Below are 25,825 nucleotides of genomic sequence, written 5' to 3' on the forward strand. Positions count from 1 at the left end.
TTGATGAGAAGAGCGAATCGCTGGATATAGTGCACCATGTACTCGTACACTTTCATTTGTTCATTTAATCATTAATTCCACAAACAGTTTTTGAGTAATAACTATATTCCAGGCACTGGTGACCCAAGGATGAATAAACCCAGAGCAACCAAAGAATTGTTTCCCGGAGTCGGTGAATTCTGGCACCGATCCAGTGGTGTCCAAGGCAGGGCGCTCTAAGCTAGAGTCCCAGTTCAGTAAAGTATTAACACCTGCTCACTGCAGCATTCATATATGCTCTATGAAACAAAGTGTTTCACAGTCAAATCACTTTGGAAATATTGTACGAATTGTCTCAGTTTCACATATTACAGACTCTGAGAAGTCCTACACTAAAGACTAATACCTCACAGACTCCAGCCTGGGCAACACTGCTGTCAGGGCTACAGGCTGGGAAAGCAGTGGAGGGCGCACAGGCATCCATAGTGAAGACAGGGTTCAGCAAGTCATATACTTCATGTCCCATGACACATTCCAGGGCCCAACCCATGCAAGCCAGCTACCTCTCCAGAAATGTCGCTGTTAGCCAGTTATCTGATAGGATGCCACATAATATGTATGCAGTACTTTTTTTATACCAACTTTCTTCTGCTTAAGACACATAGATAATTGGTGTTTCCTAGAATCTCAGCATCATAGAGGGCTAGAGCTAATCAGATTGTGGGGAAACCTCTGGAACTATCTTTTCATTCTACAGATGAGTCTGGACAAAGCTAATCAGCGATCAGACTCTGGAAAAACCCTGGCCTCTGTTTCCCAGCCCAAAGGCCCTACTGAGTAAGTACTTGTCTGCTATGTGCTCTACGCAGCATTTACTATATGCTATGGGTGCTAAATGACAGTTACTAAGTCATTAAAGTCAATTACAATATTTCTAACATCACACTATAAAAATAAGAATAGTAATAAAATATACAGCCATTTCCTTGGAAACATTTATGAAACTTTTCAGGGGAAAAAAATGAAGGTATACTAGGGCAAAAGTTAGCATGGCCTCAAGAATATCATGATCTGACAGTGCCTCCTCCCATCACCATCAATGAGATTTTTTTCCCCATATATCTTCAGTGTTGCTATAATCTCATTAACCTACTGGCTCACAGAGCTTATTACTCTGAAAACAGCTTTTTCTTTCTTTATAAGCCAAACTTATCCAAGAGCATCATTCTAAAGACTACAAATAGCCCAAGTAAAATGATCAGTGATATGAAAACGTAGCCTACAGGTAAAAGAACTGAGTAACAGGTTTAATTTAAAATTGAAGAGCCAGGTAATAAGATCTCACCACTTTGTTTCTGTCCTGGATTTTATATAGTCATTGAAATGGCACTGCACACAAGGATTATGTACAAATACACTTGGCATAACTTTACAAAGCGAGCCAGTCAATTTCCCAAGCAAACTTGCATGTCTATTCTTTAAAAAAACAACAGCTTTATTGAGATATAATTCACATACTAATTCTCCCATCTAAAGTGTAAAATTCAATGGTTTTTAGTATATTCACATATATGTGCAACATTCACTCCACTCAATTTTAGAACATTTTGTCACCTCTAAAAGAAACTGCATACCCTTTACCTATCACCTCCCCCACCCTCTCATCAGCCCTAAACAACAAATAATCTAAGTTCCATCTCTATATTGCCTATTTTAACATTTGATATATATGGGGTGGTATAATATGTGGTCTTTTATGACTGGCTTATTTCATTTAGCACAATATTTTCAAGGTTCATCCAGGTTGTAGCATGTTCTTCATTTCTTTTTATGGTCAAGTAATATTCCATTATATGCATACATCAAATTTTATTTATCCATTCATCAGTTTATAGACATTTGGAGTATGTCTGTCTTTTAGCTATTATCAATAATGTTGCTATAAACATTCATGTACAAGTGTTTGTATGAAGTTTTGTTTTCACTTCTCTTGAATATATACCTAGAAGTAGAATTGCTGGGTCATATGATAATGCTATGATTAAACTTGTGAGAAATTGCCAGGTGTTTTTGAAAGTGGGTGCAACATTTTACTTTTCCACCAGCAATATATATGAGTTCCTATTTCCCCAGATCCATGCCAATACTTATCATCTGATTTTTTTTTTACATTTTTTTTATTAGGGATTTGGGGGGATGGGAACAGCGCTGGGGAATTGGGGGAAGGGGAACAGACAAGTTGCTGTCATTTTGTTCTTCAGTCTAGTTGTGGAGGATGTTGCTTCACTGGCCCATGTTGGCACCATCATTGCGCTCTTCCCGCGAGGCAGATCAGTCGCCGGCTTCTGGACGGCCGCTCACGGTGGCTGCTGGCCGCTCACGCTGGCTGCTGGCCGCTCACGCTGGCTGCTGGCTACACACGGTAGCCCATGGCAACCCACTGCCACAGGGGCTGCAGCCTACGCCGTCGCCGGCGACTCATGGCAGCCCAGCTCCAGGTTGAGCTGTTGTTCAGCATCTTAGCTGTAGAGGGCAGTGTCACTGGCCCTCATATGTGGGATCCGAACCGGGGTCCTCTGGCATCCCAAGCCAGTTCTTAATCATCGCACCACTCGGCCAGCCCCTCATTTGACTTTTTTGATTCTAGCCATCCTAATGGGCATGAAATGGTGTCTCATCATTGATTTGCATTTCCTGTGACTAATGATGTTGAACATCTTGTCATGTGCTTATTGGCCATTTGGAAATCTTCTTTGGAAAAATGTCTATTAAAGTCCTTTGCCCATTTTTTAAATTGGGTTCTTTGTCTTTTTATTATTGAGTTATAAAAGTTCTTCATATATGCTGGATACAAGTCCCTTATCAGATATATGATTTGAAAATATTTTCTCTCCTTCTATGGGTTGTCTTTTCACTATTGTATGGTATGCTTTGAAACACAGGTATTTTTAATTATGATAAAGTCTTCTTTCTTTTTTTTGTTTCTTGTGTTTTGGTTTCATATCTAAAAATGCTTTGTCAAATCAAAGGTCATGAAGGTTTTGTTTTTTTTAAAGAGTTCTATATTTAAGCCTTTGACCCATTTTGAGTTAATCTTTGTATACGGTGTCAAGAAAGGATCGACTCCTTCCTTTGCATGCAGCTATCCAGGTGGCCCCCCACCATTCATTGAAAAGACTATTCTTTCCATATTGGATGGTCTTGGCACGCTTGTTGAAATCAGTTGATCACAGATGTATGTTTATTTGTGGACTTTGAATTTAATTTCTAATCTTGTAAGAACACTCCTCAAAAAATTAAAAATAGGACTACAGTATGACCCAGCAATCCCACTTCTGGGTATACACCATAAAGGATTGAAATCAGTATCTCTGGGAGATAGCTGTACTCTCATGTTCATTGAAGCTTTATTTACAATAGCAAAGACAAGAAAACAACCTAAATGTCCATTGACAGATGAATGGATTTTAAAAGATGTGGTATATACATATGATGAAGTATTACTCAGCCTTAAAAACAAGGAAGAAAATGTCATTTGCTACACATGGATGAACTTGAAAGGCATTATGCTAAGTGAAAGAAGCCAGACACAGAATAACAAATACTACACGATCCCCTTATATCAGGTGTCTGAAACAGTTTTCCATGACCACCAACCAGCAGGTTACTAAAAGAGTTTCAAAGCCTTCATTCCACTTTTTCTTGTCTTCCAGCTTACACCCCAGATCAGGAACACAGGATGAGAGGCTCTGGAAAAGTGAGATCCCAGGTTTTTTTTTTTTCATCTACAAGATAAAGATACTATTTATTTTCTTTTCCCAGATTAGTTCACTGAAGCTCAGCGAGCTTAAGAAGCTTGTGCAAAGTCATACAATTCCTATTTGACAGATGTAGGATTCAAACCCAGCTCTGCCTCAAGGCCTCTGTCCATCACGTGCTTCTTTTCTGCACATCCTGATAAGAATATGTAACCAGACATTTGAACCCCAGGCCTCGAAATCATCAGAAAGTCTAGATTGCTTCTATTAAATCTTTCCAGTCCTGCTTCTAAAGCACTAACCAACCGTTCCTTCTTTTGAATCTCCTTGTTATAGCATCTGTAACAATTAGGTGCCCTAATCTGTCATATGTGTGCCTCTCTCTGGCCTGTAAGTGCCCAATAGCAGGGACCATGTCTTAGGAACACCAGCATCTCATCTGGAACCTGACACAGGGAAAGCACTAAGTGCTGAATGATTGTGGAAAGAAAGGCAATTTGAGTCACATAACATACACGGACAACAAAGCCCAGAGGCTAAGTCTTGGGGAGGCTCTCTTTAGGGGGCAGAAAGAAGAAGGCAGGAGGAGTATGAGAGCTGAGAGACATCCAGAAGGATGCTGGGCTGCCAAGGCCACAGGAAGATACAATTTCAGGAAGGAGGGGATGATCAAGATTTTATTGGGCTCAGCCTCCAGACTCAAGTCAATCCATATGATGTGAGGAAGCTTAGGGAAAGAGGCCCTTCCCAGGAAATCCTTTCAGGCACTGAGTTGGGGTTTCTACCACACAGGAGCAGCTCAGGATGCCCCAGGGGCTCAGAGGAAGCACCTTCCCCACACTGGGGAGAATCTGGCAATCCCCTGGCCTTTTCTGGCCTTTCTCTTTGGCTTCCTGTGGTCCAGCTAGGATGCACTCCCATGTCATAGCTATAGAATGCATTTCTCCCTGCGAGGGGGACATGGCATTTCTGGGAGAACATTGCATTGCCTTGTGACTCTGAGAAAATATGATCTGGGATCCCACACGCCATGTGATGTGCAGGAGTCAGAGGCAGGCACCATCCCACGACTGGGTTCCTGCATTATAAATGCAGAGCGCCTGGTGTGGGGAAGGGGCGAGGGGGACAGGAGGCTTATTTACCAATCCAGCAGAAACCCAGGGGGCAAAGCTGGAGGGCGCAGTCATAGAGGACCCTCTGATTGAGTCAGTTCACCGGACAGAAGTGGCCACCTGGAAGCTGCCTTTCCCCCTCCGCACACCTGTCCTGGGCAGTTCTGTACCATTTATCATTGTTAATTGACTGCTTAAATGTGAACATTTCCACGTAATTTATTTTATTGTTAAATCCAGAGGTACCAGTAACTGCCACAGTTTTCAATTTGGAAAAATAAATAAAATGAGATTGCAGCAGCTAACCCAGTGCTCTCCCAGTTTGCTAACTTATCTCCTATATACTCTCTTGATGTGATTATTGGCACAGAACGATGCAGAGTGCTAGATAATGGCTACTGATCTGCAATTTTTCCCTTGCAGAAGATGATTAATGTTTTTTCAGCTGCTCTAGTCTATGGTATAATGATGTTATTAAAAGTATTATCCCAAAGAAATATACCACGGTACCTTATAACCCATTTTTAAACACTGATTTGTTTCCTTCCCTTTAAAAATATACATTAAAACTCAATTTAGCAGTTAATCTGATATCTGTGCATTCCACTCTCCGGAACAGTTTTCTCATTGCCACGGCCAATGTCCTTTTCTGAGTCAGGCTCCCCGCAAGCCTTCATCACTTATGACCTCCATCCTCCATCCTCCATCCTCAAACCCTCTCTGTTCTTGGCCTCCAGGCAGCTAAGACTTTTCCTACCTTTTAAGTCATTTATGACTTTTCTCCTCTCACCCTCAAAAGCAGTCACTGTAGATCTGCCACCCCCCTTGCTTTCTTCCGTTCTCCCCCCTCATCACACCATACTCTCCCATGGGCTCTGCATCTCTACTCAGAAGCCTCTCCAATGCCCATCTCTAGGGTGAGTTTCCCCATCAAATGCCCTTCTGGGTCATTTCTCCTGAGCAGCCTAGTTGGTACCTCAAATGCAACAAAAATTCACTGGGCACCATTTACCACCGAGGCTCTGTGCTACGTGCTAATGGTAGTCTGTGAAGAAGACACCAAGTTCTTGTGCATACAGACCAGTATAACTAAATATCTTCCTTCCTATGCTGGGCTCCCTGAACCTCCCCACCAATCCTAGAACTCCAATTTCTATTTAAGGCCTGAGCATGAAGCCTCAGTGTCATAGATTTCTTTGCCTTGTTCCCATAGCTAATAGCTAATTGGTGGTGAATTCTCTCCTCTCCAGTCCCTCTGCACTCAGCCAGTCAGGCCCTTATCACCCCCTGGCTGGACCATTTAAATGCAAATGAATCTTTTCTGCTGTCCTGCTTCCCGCTTGCTCCTCCGCAATCCATTCCAAACGCAGCAGTCTCCCACAGGACAGTTCTCGGCACATCTCTGCTCACACATGGACCCCACCCGCTCCAGAATAAACTCATTTAAAGCTGTCCGTGAACAGGTAGGTCCCCGCCCACCTTTCCAGCTGCTCTCCTCTATGTATGTTTCACTCGAACAGAACTGAACCACAATCTATTCACAATACTTAATCCAAGATGTTCATGCCTTTGTGTTTGAAACAGAGGGCAGTGTCTTGCCTGGTAAGAAGTTGATGAATGCATGGATGGATGAGCCCCTGCTGGTGCTCTTTCTGTGTGAGAACTCCTAAATTGGAAAGGTGGCATTCCACAAAGACATCTCTAATCTATTAATTAGAAAAACAAATAGAAAATTAAATCAACAGAGGGCAGTGAGAAGCCAACCGCATCTCACGTATATCATCTGCCTCATTTGAGTGTTTAACTTTCAGGCTGAATCGATTCCCACAGCAGGACTTTCTTTTGTCCCTGTGAGCAGTTTGGTTAACTCTTTCAGTTTTCAACCAGTGCTTCTGACGCAGTAGTACTTTCATATTTCTGATTTAACTAGATTCTGCTGAAAAAACTTAAGCTGCTCTCAAAAAATCCATTTAATTTCATGTAGATAGGAAGAAAAAAAAAAAGAAGCCGAAGGAGTCACATTATAATTTATCACCATGGCTCTGGCACTGAGAAACTTATTTCCACAAAGCACAGCCACACTGTGCCCTGCACATCTGGGGTCCATGCTGGGATGTGGAGCTGTAAATGTGGTTAGGGACTGTGATGCCCCCCACTGCGTAGAAGAAAGACCAGCACAAAGAAGTCAATACCCATTTCAGGGGAGAAAAAAACAAATGTGCATCCCTCAGATGTAGATAAGAAATCTACTTTTGGGAAAGAAAACCATTCCTCAAAAAAGGCATATGTAGAGGCCTGACCACCGCATTGTATTTCTGAAACTGATGTTGAATAATACTGTATGTCAACTATAATTATATATACATATATAACCTCGGGACATGGAGTAGAGTGCGGAAACGGATTCAATGGAATTGTAATAGATAAGCATGATATCGGGGGTGGGAGGGCAGTGGATGGGGGGAGGGGGGTTGTTACTTTGTGAGGGTGAAAAGGGTAACTATTGCATTGTTCTGTACACCTGAAACTAACAATTAAAAAAAAAAGGCATATAAAGCTCCCTTGTAATGCATGTTACTGCATACTGGTGAATAAGGAAAATGCTCCCAATTACACTATCCTACCCATTGTTTAAAATCATAATATCATTTATAACTTTCCCTGTCACAGTTGTTGGGGATGTTGATGCTTCTTGGCTGGGGGAAGGCGGCCTAAGACATTGCTACTCAAAGTAGGTTTATAGCCATCAGTGTTATCAGCATCCCCTGGGAGCTTGTTAGATGAAGTCTCTCGGGCCACTCCAGGTTTGCTGTATCAAAATTTGCATCCTCAGGTGACTTGTCAGCACATTTATGTCTGAGAAGCACTGTTCTAAATAATGGGGAAGTTACTGAAACTTCCCTTTAAATTAAGAACCACTTGGGATCCTTATAAAACATATATACAATTTCCCAGGACTGTCTCCTAGTGGTGATTCAGAAAGTCTGAAATTGGTTGTGATTTTGACTAAATAACAAAATTAATATGACTGATATGACGCCTGATACATAGAAGGCAAAGAATGATCCCCACTGCTGACATCACCACTACCAGTAGGGTGGCTAGATTTAGCAAATAAATACACATGATGCTCAGTTAAATCTGACTTTCAGATACATAATATTTTAATATAAATATATCCCAAATATTGAATGAGACATACTTACATTAAAATATTATGCATTCATTATTTATCTGAAATTCAAGTTTAACTAACTGGGCACCCTGTATTTTATCTGGCAATTCTACCCTTATTTTGGCATATCTGGGGAGGGGAGTGGGTGGCAGATATGGAAAACTAGATTGGGCCCGGACTGTGGAGAGCTTTGAAGACCATTCTAAGGAGTTTAAAGCAACCTATATACTAACTAGCAAACGTGCTGGGCAGGGACATGATGTGACCTGAGCCCTCTCCCCACTTTTCCCCAAGAATGATCAGAAGAGCAGTGGCAAGTGGGCTGCAGGGATAAGGGTCTCCATCCCAAAGACCCTTCAGGAAGGGAGCCCAGAGGGTGACAGAACCATCGTCATGGCCAGTGACCATGTCACAAACAATAAAAAAGTTAAAACTTCTAAACCTTACATTTATTTTTTATTAATTGTAAACTCTAACCATTTGTTTATACCCCACCCTGACTCATAAAGCAAATTCAAGCCAGCTACTTGAGACAGGCAGACACAGTGGACGAAGTATGAAGGCCTTCACATGCTACTGTAGATCCCTCACCACAAAAGAGCATCCCAGCCTGGTTTCTCCCCAGTCTCTCCTCTAAAGGCTAAAGGGCAGCACTTCTATAATATGCCCACTCCCCTAATGTTAGGTTTGGCTGCACTTCTTGCCCTGGAGATGCCAGATACATAGGTTCATGTTGGAAGGAAAACCCCATTATGTTCAAGATCAGATCAGACCTGGAAATCCCCTCCCGCAATGTTCCATTTGGCACCCGGGTGTGCTCTAAATTTTAAGACCCTAAAAGTGTACGCTGCAGGCTTCAGGGTCAGCATCTTTTTGTCCTTGACCTTCTGCCTTGGTATCTCAGAGGGAGGTTTGATCTAGTTGTGGGTGTGCCCTCTGGCTCTGTTTAGCTGTCACAGTGATCCTAACTGGAATCGAGAAGTTATCGGCTTCTAGAGAACATCCCATCCACCATCTCTAGCGGAGGCTTGCTTGAATTCATTATTGCCAAATTGCCCCAATCCCCACCCAGAGTCTCTGGAGCACCAGGCTGCCTCCAAGAGACAAGAAGAGGAGGCTTATGCTCTCTCACTCGTAGACGAAGGGGTGGTGTCTCTACAGAAGCCAAACACCTGTCAGTCCTGAGGATCTAAACACAAGCCCCAGGTGAAAGGTACTCAGCCATACTGCCTTACAGCCTAACGTGTTTCCACCACCATCCTTACAGAGAAACCTGCTGGTGTTGAAATTTGAAACAAATAAAATAGGAACCTTAAGTTAATGAAATCTATGATTGATGGAAGTTGTAAATGTCACTGCTGGTATTTTTTTTTTCCCCAAAAAAACAATGACTGGACCATAAATACATGCACGCTCCCTGGTGGCGAGTGGGACTGAGCCCTCTGATTGAAGCATTTTTCATAACCCCATAGATCCCCTATGGGGGGTCCCCTATAGAGCCATTCTCTGCAATGCTGTTGTTCTAAATCATGATTAAAATGCAGTGCATTTACAAGCACAAAATTCCCTCACTTCTCCACATTTCCTAAATATTTTAAGCTAATTAGACACATGGAGTGCTAAAACAAACCTCATACTAATAGGACTGGACTTAATATTCAACAACTGTAACTGCTTATGTGAATGTTTACTGAATTACATTTGCACTTAAATTATGCTTTCCCTTTGAATTTTTCCCCTCTTCCGAATATTCTGAACCTGCCCTAAACCAGGGTAAGCCCATGGATTCTTTTCTCTCTCCTCCTTTTGAATCTCCTCAGGTTCCCCACTGCCTAATGTTGATCCCCAAGTAACAGAGCCTCCTGGCATGAAAGGCACCTCTGTGTGATTGGGGAAAGGTGCTCATCTGCGTGGATGAATGATAAAAAACGAGCCTCCTTGGGTAGAAGAATTAGCAAAGATCACCCCTCCCTCCAGGCAGGTGGGGGTTACTCCAAGCCAGGGTGAATGGCTCAGAGGGTAGAAGGACTGGATTCCAGCACCCCCATCCCACCAGTCAGGTGCCTTTGTGTAGGCCACAAGTGGTACAAGTCTACATGGCAACTCCACGATGTAAGTTGGCTATGGAAAGTGCTTCCATTAAGGATTTTCAGCAGCTTCTCAAATGTCAGCTTCTCTGTTTTTAGGCTGTGTCTTGAGAGTGAAAACAATAAATTTATTGGCAGAAATAAGCAGTATTCCAATATTTGGAAATATTCACTTATTCCTAACATGCACAGAAAGACTGCATTTTTTTTACTGTGATAAAATAGACATAACAAAATTTATCACCTTAACCATTTTTAACAGAGGAATGAATGTGAAAATAATTTAAAGATCATTACATCCTATTTTTAAGCAAATTCCTTACTTTAAAATATTCTAATTGCAAGAAGTCAGTTTTATCATCATTCTGTATTTGGTTAGAGACCAGTTTTCAAATTGAAGGTAAGAACCATGCCCGAGGAACTCTTTTACTTTTTTCTCACAATCTTGAAGGCCAATAAGAAATTTCTAAGTTTAAGGTAAGACTGCCAGTTTGCAAATATGTGGGTTGAGAATACCTACATCAGTAATTTATCAGACTAATTCCTCAAAATGGATGTAATCAAACAGTTTCCTACTCTCTGAAGTATTCTACAGGAAGCTTAGGTCCTATAAATGCTCTTGTTATGTGAGAAAGTTGAGAGGTTAGATTTCCCATTGAAAGGGTGTGATTGCATCTAATGTCTGCAATTCAAATCTACAAGTCTATATTATTTGTGTTTGGCTTGATCTGGTTATTAGATGATTAACAACTCCTATTGCCTTATTTAAATCAAAGTCACAATTATCAAATTCTCCAAACTGACAACACATCACCAAGTTCTCCAATGACTTCAGGGAGAGTCTCAGACTGAATTACGACACATAAGGCTGGTACTCCCAGTAGGTCCTCATCCAGGAGTGTTCTAGGATGTGGGGATACAGAGAATTAGAATGCAAGACGCTGCCTTCAGGTTCAAAGCTGTATGGTGGGAAATCCTCCAGTGACCCTCTGGGTGACAGTAGGGCATTTATTATCATACTTGTATGGTTCCAGAATGCTATTTATTGGCAGGTTTCAGGAATGTGGGAGTTTGTTCATTCCTGTCCTGTGAAAATGGATCACAGACTCTGTGGATGGAGGCATCTTCTCAGGCTACTTGACCCAACTCCATTCGGATGTCAGAAACCTCTCTTCTCTTACGAGAATGTGAAAGACTAGAGGAAGTAAGATCCGGGAAGACAATGGCGATGAATTATTGAGTCGTCTTCTCCAATTTAGCAATAATGAATCCAAATAAGATTTTGCTAGTGTTGGTGGACAGGATGTTCTCTAGGAGCCAATAACTTTCTAATTCCCATTAAGATCACTGAGACAGCCAAGAGGCTAAACAGAGCCAGAGGGCACATCCAGAATGGAGATCAAAGCTCCCTCTGAGATACCAAGGCAGATAGATGGTCAAGGACAAAGAGATTGGGCAGGCTGCAGAGCTGCTGACCCTGAAACCTGCAGGGTACACGTTTAGGATTTTAACATTTAGAGCACACCCAGATGCCAAATGATCAAAATCTTGGAATAAAGTTAAAAGAGGAAAAACTCTGCAACACTCTTTGTTATCAGCTTAGATATGCTGGGCTATACCTGGCAGTGCTGAGCAGGTGTCATACACACCTGAAAAAGTCTGGCTCAGTGCACAGCGAACAGGTCACTGAACTCTGCTTGCAGTCTAGTGGCAAACAACAGTCAATGGGACAAAAGAAAGGGGATCTCAGAAACTTGAAGCTGGTTTAAAAAAAAAAACAGACAGCTAGAGAGAAAGCAGCTAGAAATTCCAGCAAAATAGTTCTTTTAATACCTAAAGGAATAAAGGTGCATATGAAGGGATAGAGAAAGAGAAATTAGGTATGGTGGTTCAGGTCATATCCATGTGGCTTAGTCTTCAAGGAAACTACCCTTTCTATAAATGGCAAACAAAGTTAAGGGGGTGGGGGAAAGAGAATATGAACAAATTCTGTACTGAAAAATGCCACCATTTAGGTAAAAACTATAGAAAGAGAGATTTTCTTTTTTATTTCCAATTGTAGCTCTAGAGTCTAAAACAGTGCTTGTCACATAGTAGGTGTTCGATAAATTTTTGCTGAATGAACATTATAGTTGTCAATGAAAAATACAGGAATGCCAAATAGTCTAACTTCATATGCTTGATAGCAAAGTACTGAGTAAAATGAAAATCACTGCTCCATTTCTAGCCAAAAATATATCCTAAATTCATTAAAATCTATATTTATTATAGAATTATTTAGAAATATTTTTTAAAACATTCAAGAGCTTCTAAAAATGAAAAAAAAATCAAGTGAAATTCTACTCATATGTACAAATATATTCTACTTGATACTTTCATGTTCTTGTCTATCTCTGTTTTTGCCCAATATGCCAATCAACTCTAGTCAATATGGGAAATGTACTAGTATGTACTGCAGATGGGATGTCCATTTGAGTTTTTAAGTCTCTCTCTCCCATCTCACTCACCTCCCACACTCTGCCAGAGGTGGTGGCTTTCTAAAATACAGATAACAGCGATGTCATTTTTGTACACTGCTGGAAAAACCCAATCTGCAGACATTTGTGATTTCTTCACACTAGAGTATAATTTCCTTGGATACAGAATCCTTGCCTTATTTTGTCATATTATTCTCCATGGTAACACTGTGCTTTGCACATAATAAGTGCTCAGTAAATAGACTTCGTCAATAGAGAATGGATTATCTTAAAGTGACAGCACTTATTCCCTCAAAGAGCAGATCATTAGACAATTAAATATTTACTTTTTCCTCCAAGGCAATTAAAGATGTTATAGAGGCACATAGACCATACACACAGACATGTGACACACGATGTGCCCTTAGCTACCTACATCCATCTTCTAGCAAACACAAAGAGAAGATTTCTCTCCCAAATAATGAAAGCATAAATTGGTTCATGTTTTTTGTTCCTGGTCTGCCTTGAGGAAAATGACACAATGCTTAGTAGCACAGTATAGATTTTGTATAGATTTTGCAAATCTATATCCTCAAAAATGCCACCAAACATGGGTCATGCCTCTTTCCTTCTTGCATTTTGATCTCATGGCTATGACTTAGTGTGGTAATTACATTACAAAGCTATTATTTGATGAAATGAAAATGACAAAACAATTTAAATGCTTGTCTAAAAAGGACTTGGTGAGTATGCAATTATCAGTGAAATTACAATGGCAAAATAATTGAAATGCAAGTCTAGAAGGCACAGTTATGAAACCATTAAGATGCTTCTGTTGTGGATTCACAGCGTGGTGCGAAAACGTGCACTCCCAGGGACACATTTTTAATTCACTAAAGCAGGCAACGTTTGTGGAGACATGAAACTATCTGTGCTCCAATGGTTCCACAACATTATCTACACTTCTGAATGCCACCTGGGGATGTGAGGCCTCATCATGGGTGGACAGGTTTATAGGACAGACAGATAAGAGAACCACGTGTGGTACTGGGCTTCCATTCAGCACGGAGAAGATAAAGGCACAAGGGCAGGCTCGGCTTAGATTTTTCTGAAATGTTTCCAATCTAAAAGCTTGGATCACACCATGAAAAGATTTGGGTTCTAAATTTAAACCTGCAATTATTAAATATGTGTGTAGATGTATTTCTAAGGATCTATCCTCTTAAAATATTCAGCTGACAACAGTGCCATTTGTGACAACATGGATGGACTTGAGATTATTATGCTAAGCTAAATAAGTCAGATAGAAAAAGTCGAGAACCATATGATTTCATTGATATGTGGGTTATAAAACTGAAAGCAACAAAGAAACAAGACAAACAAAGAAGGAAACAAAAACTCATAGACACAGACAATAGTCTAGTGGTTACCAGAGGGGAAGGGGGGAGGGGACTGGTTGATGGGGGTAAACAGGATCAAATACATGGTGATGGAAGGAGAACTGACTCTGGGTGGTGAACACACAATGTGATGTATAGATGATGTATTACAAAATTGTACACTTGAAACCTATGTAACTTTAGGAACCATTGTCACCCCAATAAACTTTAATTTAAAACAAATTCTGCTGATATATTCCTTTAGCAAAGTCTTAATATTTTGATTTTTAGAGTGGGAATACTTGCTCTCCAAAGGAAAAAAAGCACAGTGCTAGATACGAAACAGATGTGTTGATATGATAAACTGGACACATGACTAAGAACTCTCCTCCAAACCATACTCTGCATTTTGATGGTTGAATGTACAAGTGAGTCTATCAGCAAAAACCATGCAAAACATGGCCCCACTCTCCCCGCTCCCCCCCTCACAGTCCGCTTTCATGGATCCATCTCTTTCCTTTAGGCAATCAAAGCAACAAATACCAGGAGTGGCTCATATAAAAGAAACAAATGGTACAGGGATGAGATGTAAATCCTTTTCTCATTCATGGCCATCTCTCTTGTGTTGTCACAGAGCAAATTTCTGTGTTGTCACATAGAAAATTTCTAAGCATCCATGCTTATAACATTATTTAATAAAGTGACTAGGTTTTCACAAAAAAAGAGTTGTATAATTTTGTTTTCCAAGCTTTAGTTTTAAAAAGTCCCTTGGAAATAGAGATAACAGGTATTCTTACTCTCACAGATTCTGGAACACATAAAGATTTAATATGTACATAAACATGTTCTCTGAGGTATGCTTAGCAAAAGCGGTTTGAACGTCCTCATGACAATGTACCCAGCGTTTGAAACTCACTTAAGTTATTGGGGATATTCCACTATGTGCATGTTTCTTGGCCTTCTTATATTCACTACACAAGGGAAATAAGTGGGAATATTAACTACAGCTTTATAACCATATGAACCTTGAGTGCATGGCAACTTTAAAACAAAATTCAAACCTGCTATCTAGATACTTTATAGGGAAGTCATGTTATTTTTAACACATATAATTTAACTACTAATATAATTTGAAGTATTTTTAGATCCTACGAGGAAATGAAGTTTTTCCAGTTTAGGCACAAAGGTAAGAACTTTGAAAAAGTCATGTAGAGAAAAACCTATGAATAAGGCTAACTGAAGAAAATAAACAAGCAAACATACATGTAGATTATAGGAAAACCAAAAATTAACAGGGTTCCAAAAGTATTTTAACCATAGTATTATACATAAAATTTGAAATTCAGAATCTGTCAGAATTCCATAAAATTAACCACTGTACTTACAAAAATGTCAAATAAGTTTCATATAATAGTTTAATTAGCTTCCAAGAGCATATTTTTGGAAGTTAATAAAAGATAAACTAATGTAACAAAATAATATAAGTTAAAATATATTGCTCTAACTTGAAATGCATAAAAATATAAGTTGGATTGGTAGATGGATAGAAAGATAGGTAGGCAGATAGACAGACAGATAGGTGATAAATAAAATAAACATTAACTCTAAAATCTAAGTGGTGGATATATATGGGAATCACTGTACAACTCTTTTAATTCCTTTGTATGTTTAAAATTTTTTCATAATAAAGTGTTGGAACAAAATGCAGTGTTCTAGATGAAAAATAGGTATTCTATTTGTTAACCGTGCTCAACAACTAAACCAATTTCAGAATTTGTCTCTCTGATATGATGTACTCACCTAGCCATCCGGATCCTGAATTTGGTATGCATAAGTCTGTCTCAGCGCTGGGCAACACGAAGCCAACTACAAACACCTCTACACCGTCCGCCATAAGGGCCATGCCCAGGACAAAGAAAAGAGCCCATTGAAAGCGGCCATGACCACACTCTTGGATTATCAGCTCATACTGCTGGGCTAGTTCTTCCTCATCAGCTTTCCTCTCTGACTCCAGCTCCTGGCGGTCCTTGTACTCATCACCCTTGGGCTGCCCCACTGACACAATGCTGTCTTTCCCTTGGTTCACACTGGGGATGCCCTGATACTCCCCTTCGTAGATTTCATCGTCTTCATCATGACCTTCGGTAGCTTCACTGGAGCCTTCATCATCATTGGCGCCCCCATCATAGGTTTCTCCAGGCGGGTAATAGTCATCGTCCTCTTCTTCGTCCTGAAACCGACTGTAGGACCTCTGGGTGTATTCATCCTGGGCCCGGTCCACTGCTTGATTCACCTTCTTCACTGTCTTTTTCTTCACCTCTTTGGCAATGTCCTTGGCACCCTTCACCAGTGAAGTCCTATCCTTGTAAGAGTCTTCCATCTTCTCTCAACTGATGGCCAATGAATAGGTGGGAATTTTGCACAGACTCTGGTCAATCGTTCAGTCCTAACAGCATCATCCACTTGGGGTTCAAAACGGAACTGCAAAAAAAGAAAAACCACAGGAGATAGTTATTTTTCCTTTTTATATCTTTTTCATCATCTATTTCTTGATGTCTTGTCACTGCCCCTCAGACTAAGACACAGAATTACCTTTTCCTTTCTTTGATATCACTGTACACATGCACAGCAGAAGCTGGTTGTCTGCTCAAGTGGTCAGCATGGGAAGTGTTTAGATTTTTATTGTTATTATTATTGTTGTTTTGTTTTTAAGGAACACTGACTGTTGGATAACTTTGCATACAATGTACAAGCATTACCCTGAGAATAAAACATGATGTCTGGCACCTTTAAAACTACATCCAACACATTTTGAAAGTGATACAAAAGTACATCCTGACTGAGAAAAATAATACTGCTCACAGACATATATACAATTACCAAGGCTAAACCAGAATATGAGGAGTCCTGTCTGACCTTATTTCCTCACATTAAAAACAAAACAAAACAAGAAAAGCAGGCAAGTAGCCCTATAAACAGTGCTATCAAACTATATATATTTGTAAAATGAATCTCCCCTCTACTTTGATTGCATGTCCTTGCTATAAATGATAACAGAGACTCACATGGCACCCAGAACTGACAATGAGCATTTTCCCCAGTACAGCAATCGTATCTGTAGGAAATTTCTCAAATGATTTCACAGATGCCTTTGATCATCCTTGAATTAGAACATTTGGCTTGTTTAGTGGGGGATCTGCCCTTTCAGAAACCATACCCATGCCAGCAGGGGCAGGTAAGCTACACACAATGTCCCTTCACAACCACACCCTGTAAATACTCCAGGCTTGGTGTCTACCATCTTTATTTCTGCACACCCCTCCCCCCAACACACACATTCTCCCTCCCTCCCTCTCTCCCTCTCTCTCTCTCTCTCTCTCTCTCTCTCTCTCTCTCTCTCTCTCCACCCGCACCCCCATTCCTTGTCCTGCTGCAACTCCAGTTAACCGCTTTCTTAGATACCAGAGTCAGCAGTCACCCTGACCCATCATTTGTTTTTTGTTCTCTCTGACAGCCCCCTAGGTCTTCACTCATTCCATTCAGGCTTACTTCATGGTAACCGATCTTTCACTTGTCCCCTAAGCTGTCTCTTCTGGTGGCCCAAGTGAGCCAGTGTCAGGCTCACCCATGCACATAGCTAATAAAACGGTAAAAAAGTCATTCTCTTCCATCATTAATCCCCAAGCCTGACGCTGTGGTAGCATTCCAAACAGTGGTTTATATAATGGTCATTTTTATGTTTTCCTTTTGTACCCAGTATAAAATACGTGGGAAGGCTATTTACAAAAATACATTTGAACTGTGCATTCAGACATCACAAACAAACCCAGCAATAACGACAAAAAGATGTTCATTTATAAATGGACTGTACGGCGTTTCCACTGAACATCTATAAGTGCCCTGTAGGCAAAGCAGAAGCATGGCTCTATACAGGCCTGTGTTTCGGAAGATGACAAAACGAAATTAATCATGAGATATATGATTACAAGGCTCTTTGCCAAGTGTCTTAACAAAGGATTTTTCTGTTTGTTGTCCTTCTTCTTTCTTTTGGGAGAGCTGGGAGGCAGAAGAAGGGAGAGATGGGAGGATCCGGGAGGAGAGTAGGAAAAGATGGGATGGCAGTAATAAAAGAGGTTGAAGGTAGAGTGCTCAAAAACTCAAGGAGGAGGCAAGAAAAAAAAGAAGGGAGAATGATGATAAACAATGTTGGAGATGGAGATTCCTACTTTGAGAATGAAAAGCAAAATTAAGACATTTCACACAATAAACAAAGTCAACTGCTCTGCTATGCATAAATTGATGTCAGACACTGCACACAGCACCGGAAACACCATGGAGTAAAATCTGAAGACTGGCAAGTGTGCGAGTGGACAGAGCCTGAGCAAGCGGAAAGCGCCATGCTGGGAATGCCAGTGTCTGCTAGTCATGGAAAGCTTCTGAAATATTATAGCTTTTCCTAATAAATAGTCAAAAAATGGACTCCATTTGGCTTTTCTGCCTTTGTCCTCAGCCACTAATTTTCTTACCACATGCTTTAAGGGACTCTCATTCCCAAAATGGTCCTTCTGGGGGAGCCACCCCTAGGCAGAAAACGGGCCTGGTGTCTTGTACATCATAGTTATGAGGGGAAATAATTCTAACTCCCTAAATAATTTAATCACATAAGCAATGAAAAGATATGAAAGAATTTTACAATTACACATTTCGGTTTTGAAAAATGCTTCTTATAAAAGTTTTAGTTTTAATTCTGGGACAAAACAAGGAATATGTAAATATAAGTTCTCTTTTTTGTTGTTGTTTTCTTTTTTTTTTTTTAGCTGAGTCATCCTGCCACCTGTTGGCAGCTCAGCAGCAACTCAATTCGGGCCGGGAATTGAACCAGTGACCCTGTCGCTCAGAGTTCGCACTCTTAAGCTAGCTGTTAACTGACTGAGCCACTCGGCCGGCCCTATAAGTTCTCTTTTTGACTCGAGGTTCCTCATGCTGACCTAGAGGCTCTAGTTGATTTTCAGATTCTTGACAGAAGAGACTGGGTTTGTAGTTTCACTAAAGCAAGCAGAGTTTTTGGTGTTTTTGCATAAATAAGGGCAGGTATAAGCACTTATTCAAAACTTCTGTGTAAAATCAAGATGTCTGTAGATGTCGCCACTGGAGAAAACTGGGTGAAGGCTATAAAGGAATCCATATAGTTCCTTATAATGGCATGTGAATCTACAATGGTCCCCAAATAAAATGTTAGACAGGAAAACAAGTCTGTATCAGTTTTCCTAAGCAATCTTGGAAACTATTCAAGATGCTTGGCTAGTGGGTGGATTGTTCAGGGGGCAGAGTTGTATTCTATCGCTATTCTTCTGTCTGGAAGATGGAAAAATGCAAAAACGCTTGGCTCGTTCCAGAGATCACCAGGAAAATGGCAGATTGGTACCTGAGTGGGAAGATCATGCCTACAGGAAAGCAGCAGTTGTCAAGGTGTGGCCTGCACACCAGGTGCAGCCTGTGAGGGGGTCCAGGAGCAGCTGCTCATTGCATCATCCATGCCGACAACAACAGACCTCTGTTTTGGGGGGAGTTACTGAGATATACCACATTATATGTGCCAGGCACCATTTTAATAAAGAAATGGTTAGATTTAGTACTTACTCTATGCCAGGCACTGGGCTAAAAACTTTAAATAGTTCTATTATAACTATTTTATCTTGTATTCAATCCTTCCTTCAACCTTACAAATGGATGTTATAGTGTCCATTTTACAGGTGAGAACATTAAGGTTTAGCGAGATTATGTAACTAGTCCAAGGTCACAAAGCTTGCCAGAGGAGATGCTGGGAATCACGCGTCTGACCCCAAAGGCTCGTGCCTTATCCTCATCTGCCCCACACAGTCCTCTCACTGAAGTCTTATTAAATTCAGTAATGTTCTTCCTACTCACTCTGGTAACTCATGTTTTCTATATAAAGATGGTTTTATAGTCTCTTTGCTTAATTGTCTTGTAGGTTCTGAAATAAAGAGAATTATTATATATTTCATCAGTGTCAGGCTTTATGCAAATAATTGCAAAACATGGTCTTGTGTGTTCAGATAAACTCCCCCAGGACGCTAGCTGTACTTCGAAAGATAGTCATGTTACATAAGATGTCAGTGGGCCAGGAGGGCAGGAAAGCAGGCAGAGCTTTAACCTCTAACGAACCTCTAACCACCTCCGTGAAGTGCACGCTGCCCCTTCTCACTTATTTGAGCCGGCATCCTTCCCCACGAAATAAAGACAATGATAACTACCTTCCAGCATGGTGAGGATTAAATGAGCTGGTGTTTACACTGTGTCCAGGGAAGATTTCGACATATATTAAGTGTGTTTACTTAGAATTCCCCAGAAGCAGCCCCTGTAATGAGGAATCAGGAGTGAATCATTTATTAAAGAAGAACCAGTGAAGGAGTGGAGGAAGCAGGTAATGGGGGGGGGGGACAATTGAAGCAAGATTGCAATTTTAGACAGAGTCCCATTGGGTGAGCTTCAGCCTGATCCTCAGGTACCACTCCTGATGACTCAGGAACGTAGCTTATGCCTCAGAGTTATTCCCACTCAGACAAAGGTACTGGGCTTTCATTCTCTCGCACTGTCCATTGCTGACTAAGGGTCCCCCAGAGCGAGGATGGACCATAGGCGCTTCTAGCTCTCTGCACCAAAAGGCAAAGCTGTTCCAGCACCCTACAGTCAGTCCTCTGAAGAGGTGCAGGTGCGGGCTGGTGAGAGCAAAGGCACACAGAAGCCAGGGGAAGAGAGCTCGGAGACAGCCCATGAATGGTATCCAAGAGTATGGAGGCAGAACATTAACAGTATCTCTTACAATAGCATTTAATAAAACTTTTTTAGATGCCCTGCCAATCATGCTAAGTGGTAGGACCCACAGCTGATTAAAAACTATATTTATAGAGGTGGCTTTTATAACCAAATAATATTTACAGCAAAGTTTATGTGACATATTTAACGACATGCATAATCACGGTGCACAAATAATAAATTATACACATAAATGAGAGTTATTCTGGCAAAAGAGATTTTTAGTTTTTCTTTGATGGTTCATGCCAAATAGCATGGATCCACTAACACCACATACTAGTTCCCATCATGGAAACCCCCCCCCACTACCACCACCCACCCACCCACACACACTGATGTTTCTCTCAGTTTCCCCATGCTGTACCCAAACCTCCAGTCCCTCCTTCGGCTTTACCTCTCATAAGCACCAACACTAAAAATCTTGGATAGCTCCTCCTCCTCAAAACATGCTAGAATCTTCTGCATGCTGGGAGGGTCCACCATTTTAATAACTGTATTTATGAAGCTTTAAAGACATTGTGTACTCATAGAGTCATGATAGCAATACTAATAGATTGCCTATTATTTCGGCCACGTGCTAAAGCACTTCCAAGGTATTACCGCACAATATTTCTCACAACAGTCATGTGCAGTGGGTACTTTTAAAATCCCCTTTTCACAGATGGGGAAACTGAAACCTGCCCAGTAAGAACCCAAACCTAGACAATCCTACTCCCCAGCCCAATCACTTACCTACTACATCTATTCTTAGTAGAAATGGGACCATGCGATGGAAATAGAAAACTGAAACAGCAAAGAACATAGTGGTAGAAGACAGCCCCCACCTCCCACGCCTGGATATAGGGGTCCTCTAAAGTACTTGCAGATTTCTAGTGTGTTGGGATCGGGGGAAGGGGCTCACTGTATAACAACCCTCTTCCCCTGCTAAGCTCAGCTCTGATGGAGATATCCAACCCAGAAGACAAATGGCAATCAATTGCCAGCTGATGGAGGATTGTACCCACACTTCATCCTTCATGCCACACTTTCTTCCCAGTTCAGCATGCTGGACCATGCAGAGCTCCTTCCTGTGGTGGAAGTCTGTCCAGGAAGTTTTCTACACTGCACACAGCAGACCCGAGTAAGCACCTCCCTTGGGGATGAGGCCAGCAGGCCCAGGGCTTTCCCCCATTTCACCAGAGAAATCGCTCCTTCTTTGCTGGAGAGGAGTGAGGGATGTGTATGGGTGGGTGAGAGAGAAGCTACAAGCATGTTTTCCACATTTGTCTCTCCTAGGGAGCAGTGAAAATTCCTGTATCTGAGTGCAAACCCGAGAGGTGGGGAATAACAGTCCACCTTAACTTGGTTCGGTATAATTTTGGTCAAGACGATAGCAGAGCACACCAGCCACCCCAATAAGAGCTATATCACGTTCCATCTCTTATGAGATACAACATAAGACTAATCATATGTAACATTATAATAATGTCACAAAATAGGGCTTCATTAAAACAAAAAGACAAGGAAGTGAACATCTAAAATTTGCAGTAAGTCCAGAAATATTTTGAGGGACACTGTAATGCATCACTCCAAACTGATATACATTTTTATCTATGATTAATGTCAGAGGCAACATTTAATATTCTTCACCCACATTGCAAGTAGGGCTGATTGTAAACAACTAGATACCTCAAGGCTGTTTCACATATGTCTGAAAATGGTGATTTTTTTTTAAAAAAAAGCTTAAAATCAATTTCAATGAGGCATAATTTACATTCAGTAAGATGCTCTAGTGATTATTAAAAGAACATAGTCTAAGAGATTTGGTGCAGTACACCATCTAGATTATGAATGTGCTAATTCTGGCAGGAAACGTTTGTTGAATTGCTTATTCAGCACAGGTTTGAAACCTCTGGACCTTATATTAAATGTCCACAAGAAAGGTCAGCATATCTGAGCTCTGGACTTTGGTGGTGTGGAGACGGGCTCACGAGAGAGCAAAACGCTGAGAAGGTGGACATAGCCTGTTGCTATAGTATATAATCCAACCTTGTGTAATAGTGATAATATTGGAAGGCAACCAGAGTGAAAATGCAGAACCCCACATCTGCGGTGAGACAGCATTCTGCAAACAAGCTTTTGGGAGGGAGGGAGAGCACATTTTGAGATGAAAAAGTAGGCACCGATCCATCATCCCAGCCTGTCCAAATCTTTGACATCAGACTTTTGTCATTGAAGGATGCCTCTTGTCCTCCAAACCTTTCCATTTATGTGTGAATCCCCATTATCCAAGGTGCAGTTGAAAAGCCACCTCTTTCATGAAGTGATCTACTTTCATTCTTGCCTAATCTAATCACATCTTCCCAGGTAAGCATAGTTGGTTTCCTCCTGGCATTCCATCATGTCTTCCCTTATGGTTACCCATGATGTGATGATCTTCCCTACTAGAACATAAACTCTGACCCCCACTTTCTTCACAAGGGAGTTGTCCAAATTAGTATTTCCTCAAAGTGCAACCTGCACCACCTGGTCCCTGCAAGGTGCCCTGAGAGGAAAAAGTTCTATGGTTGAATACATTTGCAACATTTCTGTCTTATAATTCATATATCCTTTTCTAGGAGTGTCACAATGCAAAGCTGTTGTAAAGAACCGGGTTAAATGGTTACCCAACCATTTCCCAAACTTTCCTAACAAAAGAACGCCCCCACCCTCAACATGACACCAATGAGCAGTCCTCATACAATATGGGAAAACTGTATTAAGATAAACGCCAAGATCCCTTAAAATTCTAATGTCTCTATTATAAAATACCATAAAACTCACTAATTAGAATTAATTGAGAGATGCAGGACGAAAGGCAGAAAGTCTACATTAAAATAATATTTCTAAAATGCAATACAGTATTTCTTTAAAGTCCATGCAAAACTGAAATTAACTTTTCAAAGTGTAAGCTCTTATGATTTTAAAACAGGCTTGCTACAAAAATAGAGTCTGCATATTTTAGAGTAATAAGTCATTCCCAGAGCCTGAAAAATTTGATTTTAAGTATATTAGCATTATTTTTATGCAATTTTGACACAATTAATTTGCTCTATGAAGAACAGCTCTCCTAAGCCAGGGTAAACTGGCTTCAGAGTTGTCTAAATCTCTACAAATTCCACATTAGTGAAATCTAAAGGCCGGATCCAAATAACAAACCTGTTTACACATATGAACTTTTGTGAAGGTCCTAGACTTTTTTTTTTTTTTTTTTTGGTGCACCATTCCTGGAAGTACTTACCAGGTCAATGCGTGGAGTGCAAGAGCAAGCTCCTATTTCATCTCCTAATTCCAAAAACCCATTTAATATATTGTCCTCGGATAGAGGACGTATCAGATATTAAACTCACAAGAACAGATACTATACTTGATCTTAGCCAAAAGGCCAAGAAGTGATAGACCTCTTTAAAGAGGGGATATTCTCAAGTTAGTCAAAGAGAGCAATATTCTTTTGAAGAAGTATCCAAATTCAATTTAGTACAGCAACATTCTTTCTGTTTACAAAACTACAACATACTTAAGAAATAACTGGAAAATTCAGAAAGTCACAAAGAATAAAATAAAACCCAAGTGTATTTCTATTACCTAGAAATCCCCACTCTTAACAATGAACAATTATACTTTCAATCTTTAGGCTATGCAGATGCTTGAGCGTATAATTAATTTAGGTCTCCCTGTACATTTAGATTTGAAGCCCTTCTCAGATTACTCTATTATCTCTATCCCTCCAGGTGTGAACTTCCCCATTCACTAGGTTAGTAGACTATCTCGAAGATAGGACTTTATTACATGTTTAGTAATTCTTGGCTGTGAGCATATCTTCCAAAGCAGTGGTTCTCAAGGTGTGGTCTGGGGATCCCCAGAACACCCCCAAGACCATTCAAGGAACCTGTGAGGTCAAAATAATTTTCATAACAATAGAAAGATGTTAGTTGACTTTTTTCACTCTCATTTTTTTCATGCATGTATAGTGGTCATTTTCCAGAGGCTACAAGATGTGTGGTGACATCATTACTCGGATCGTTAATGGGATGTGTCCTTGTAGTTTATTGTGTTTTAGAAGTTTCTTAGTTTTAACTTCTAATATGGTAAATATCAATAGATAAAACCGACAAAAAAGGAAAGCTTTTTTATTCCTAGCAATTTTTAAGGGTGAAAATGAGTCCTGAGGCCAGATAAAAAATTCAAAACTATGGTTCCATAGAAATCCTCTCCTGCTTGGACCTGGAGTTGTAGAGACTTCCCTTTAGAGTTTGTTTCCTGTAGCGTTTGACTTTGCCCCCTGTTGGATGCCCATAGGTTTCACAAAGGTCTGAACTAGTTTTTCTCAGCTCTGGGTTTCCATATTTACAGAGCTACTGGTAGGCTCAGGATTTCCATCTCAGGTGGGTGTCATTTTCCCAGCCTGGTCTACGGTGGACAGTTTTGGGCTTTCTTCCAGGTGGAAATGGGCAGTGTGTGATTCCCGGCTTGCCTGCTGACCATGTCCTGGTCATAACTTGGAAGGCACAGGGTCAGCTCCCACACATTTCTATGTCTTCCCTTTCCATTTCCAGCATCTAAGGATTTCTTTCTTCTGCAGTTAGCTATTTATTATCTAAATAGTATTTTGATATATTACCCATGTGTGTGGAATAGGGTTTAGCATGTGCTCAATCCACCACCTTGACCCAGAGGTTGGCACTATTATAACCTGCTTTAATCATATATTTTATATTGACTTTTTCTCATGCTTTAAAATATTCTTCTACCATTTTAATTTATGATATACTGTAATTCATTATATCTGTCTCCTATCACTTCACTTTTAGGTTGTTTATGCTATTTTAGTATTATTAATAATATGGTGATACACACCCTTGTGTGTGCTTACTGAGAATTCCTTGGGTCAAAGGGGGAACCTAGTTTTAATGTTTTTTATATCTAATATCACATTGTCTTTCAAAAAGGTTGTGGCAATTTATAACTTTCAGAAGCATGTAGGACAACCCCTAGTTCCTTGTGTTCTCACTATACTAGAAATT

At 40.6% G+C, this 25,825-nt stretch overlaps 1 protein-coding gene across 1 annotated transcript in view; it reads right to left on the reverse strand.

Annotated features, from left to right (window-relative positions):
• SV2C (synaptic vesicle glycoprotein 2C) overlaps window positions 1–25,825 on the reverse strand; it is a 208,602-nt gene that overhangs the window by 139,849 nt on the left and 42,928 nt on the right. Inside the window, exon 2 of the mRNA XM_019641085.1 lies at window positions 15,747–16,427. Coding sequence (XP_019496630.1) covers window positions 15,747–16,326 — 580 coding nt within the window. The 5' untranslated portion in view covers window positions 16,327–16,427. The remainder of the gene's footprint in view (window positions 1–15,746; window positions 16,428–25,825) is intronic.

This window comes from Hipposideros armiger, unplaced genomic scaffold (assembly GCF_001890085.2).
Source record: "Hipposideros armiger isolate ML-2016 unplaced genomic scaffold, ASM189008v1 scaffold_55, whole genome shotgun sequence".
NCBI classification, from domain to species: Eukaryota; Metazoa; Chordata; class Mammalia; order Chiroptera; family Hipposideridae; genus Hipposideros; species Hipposideros armiger.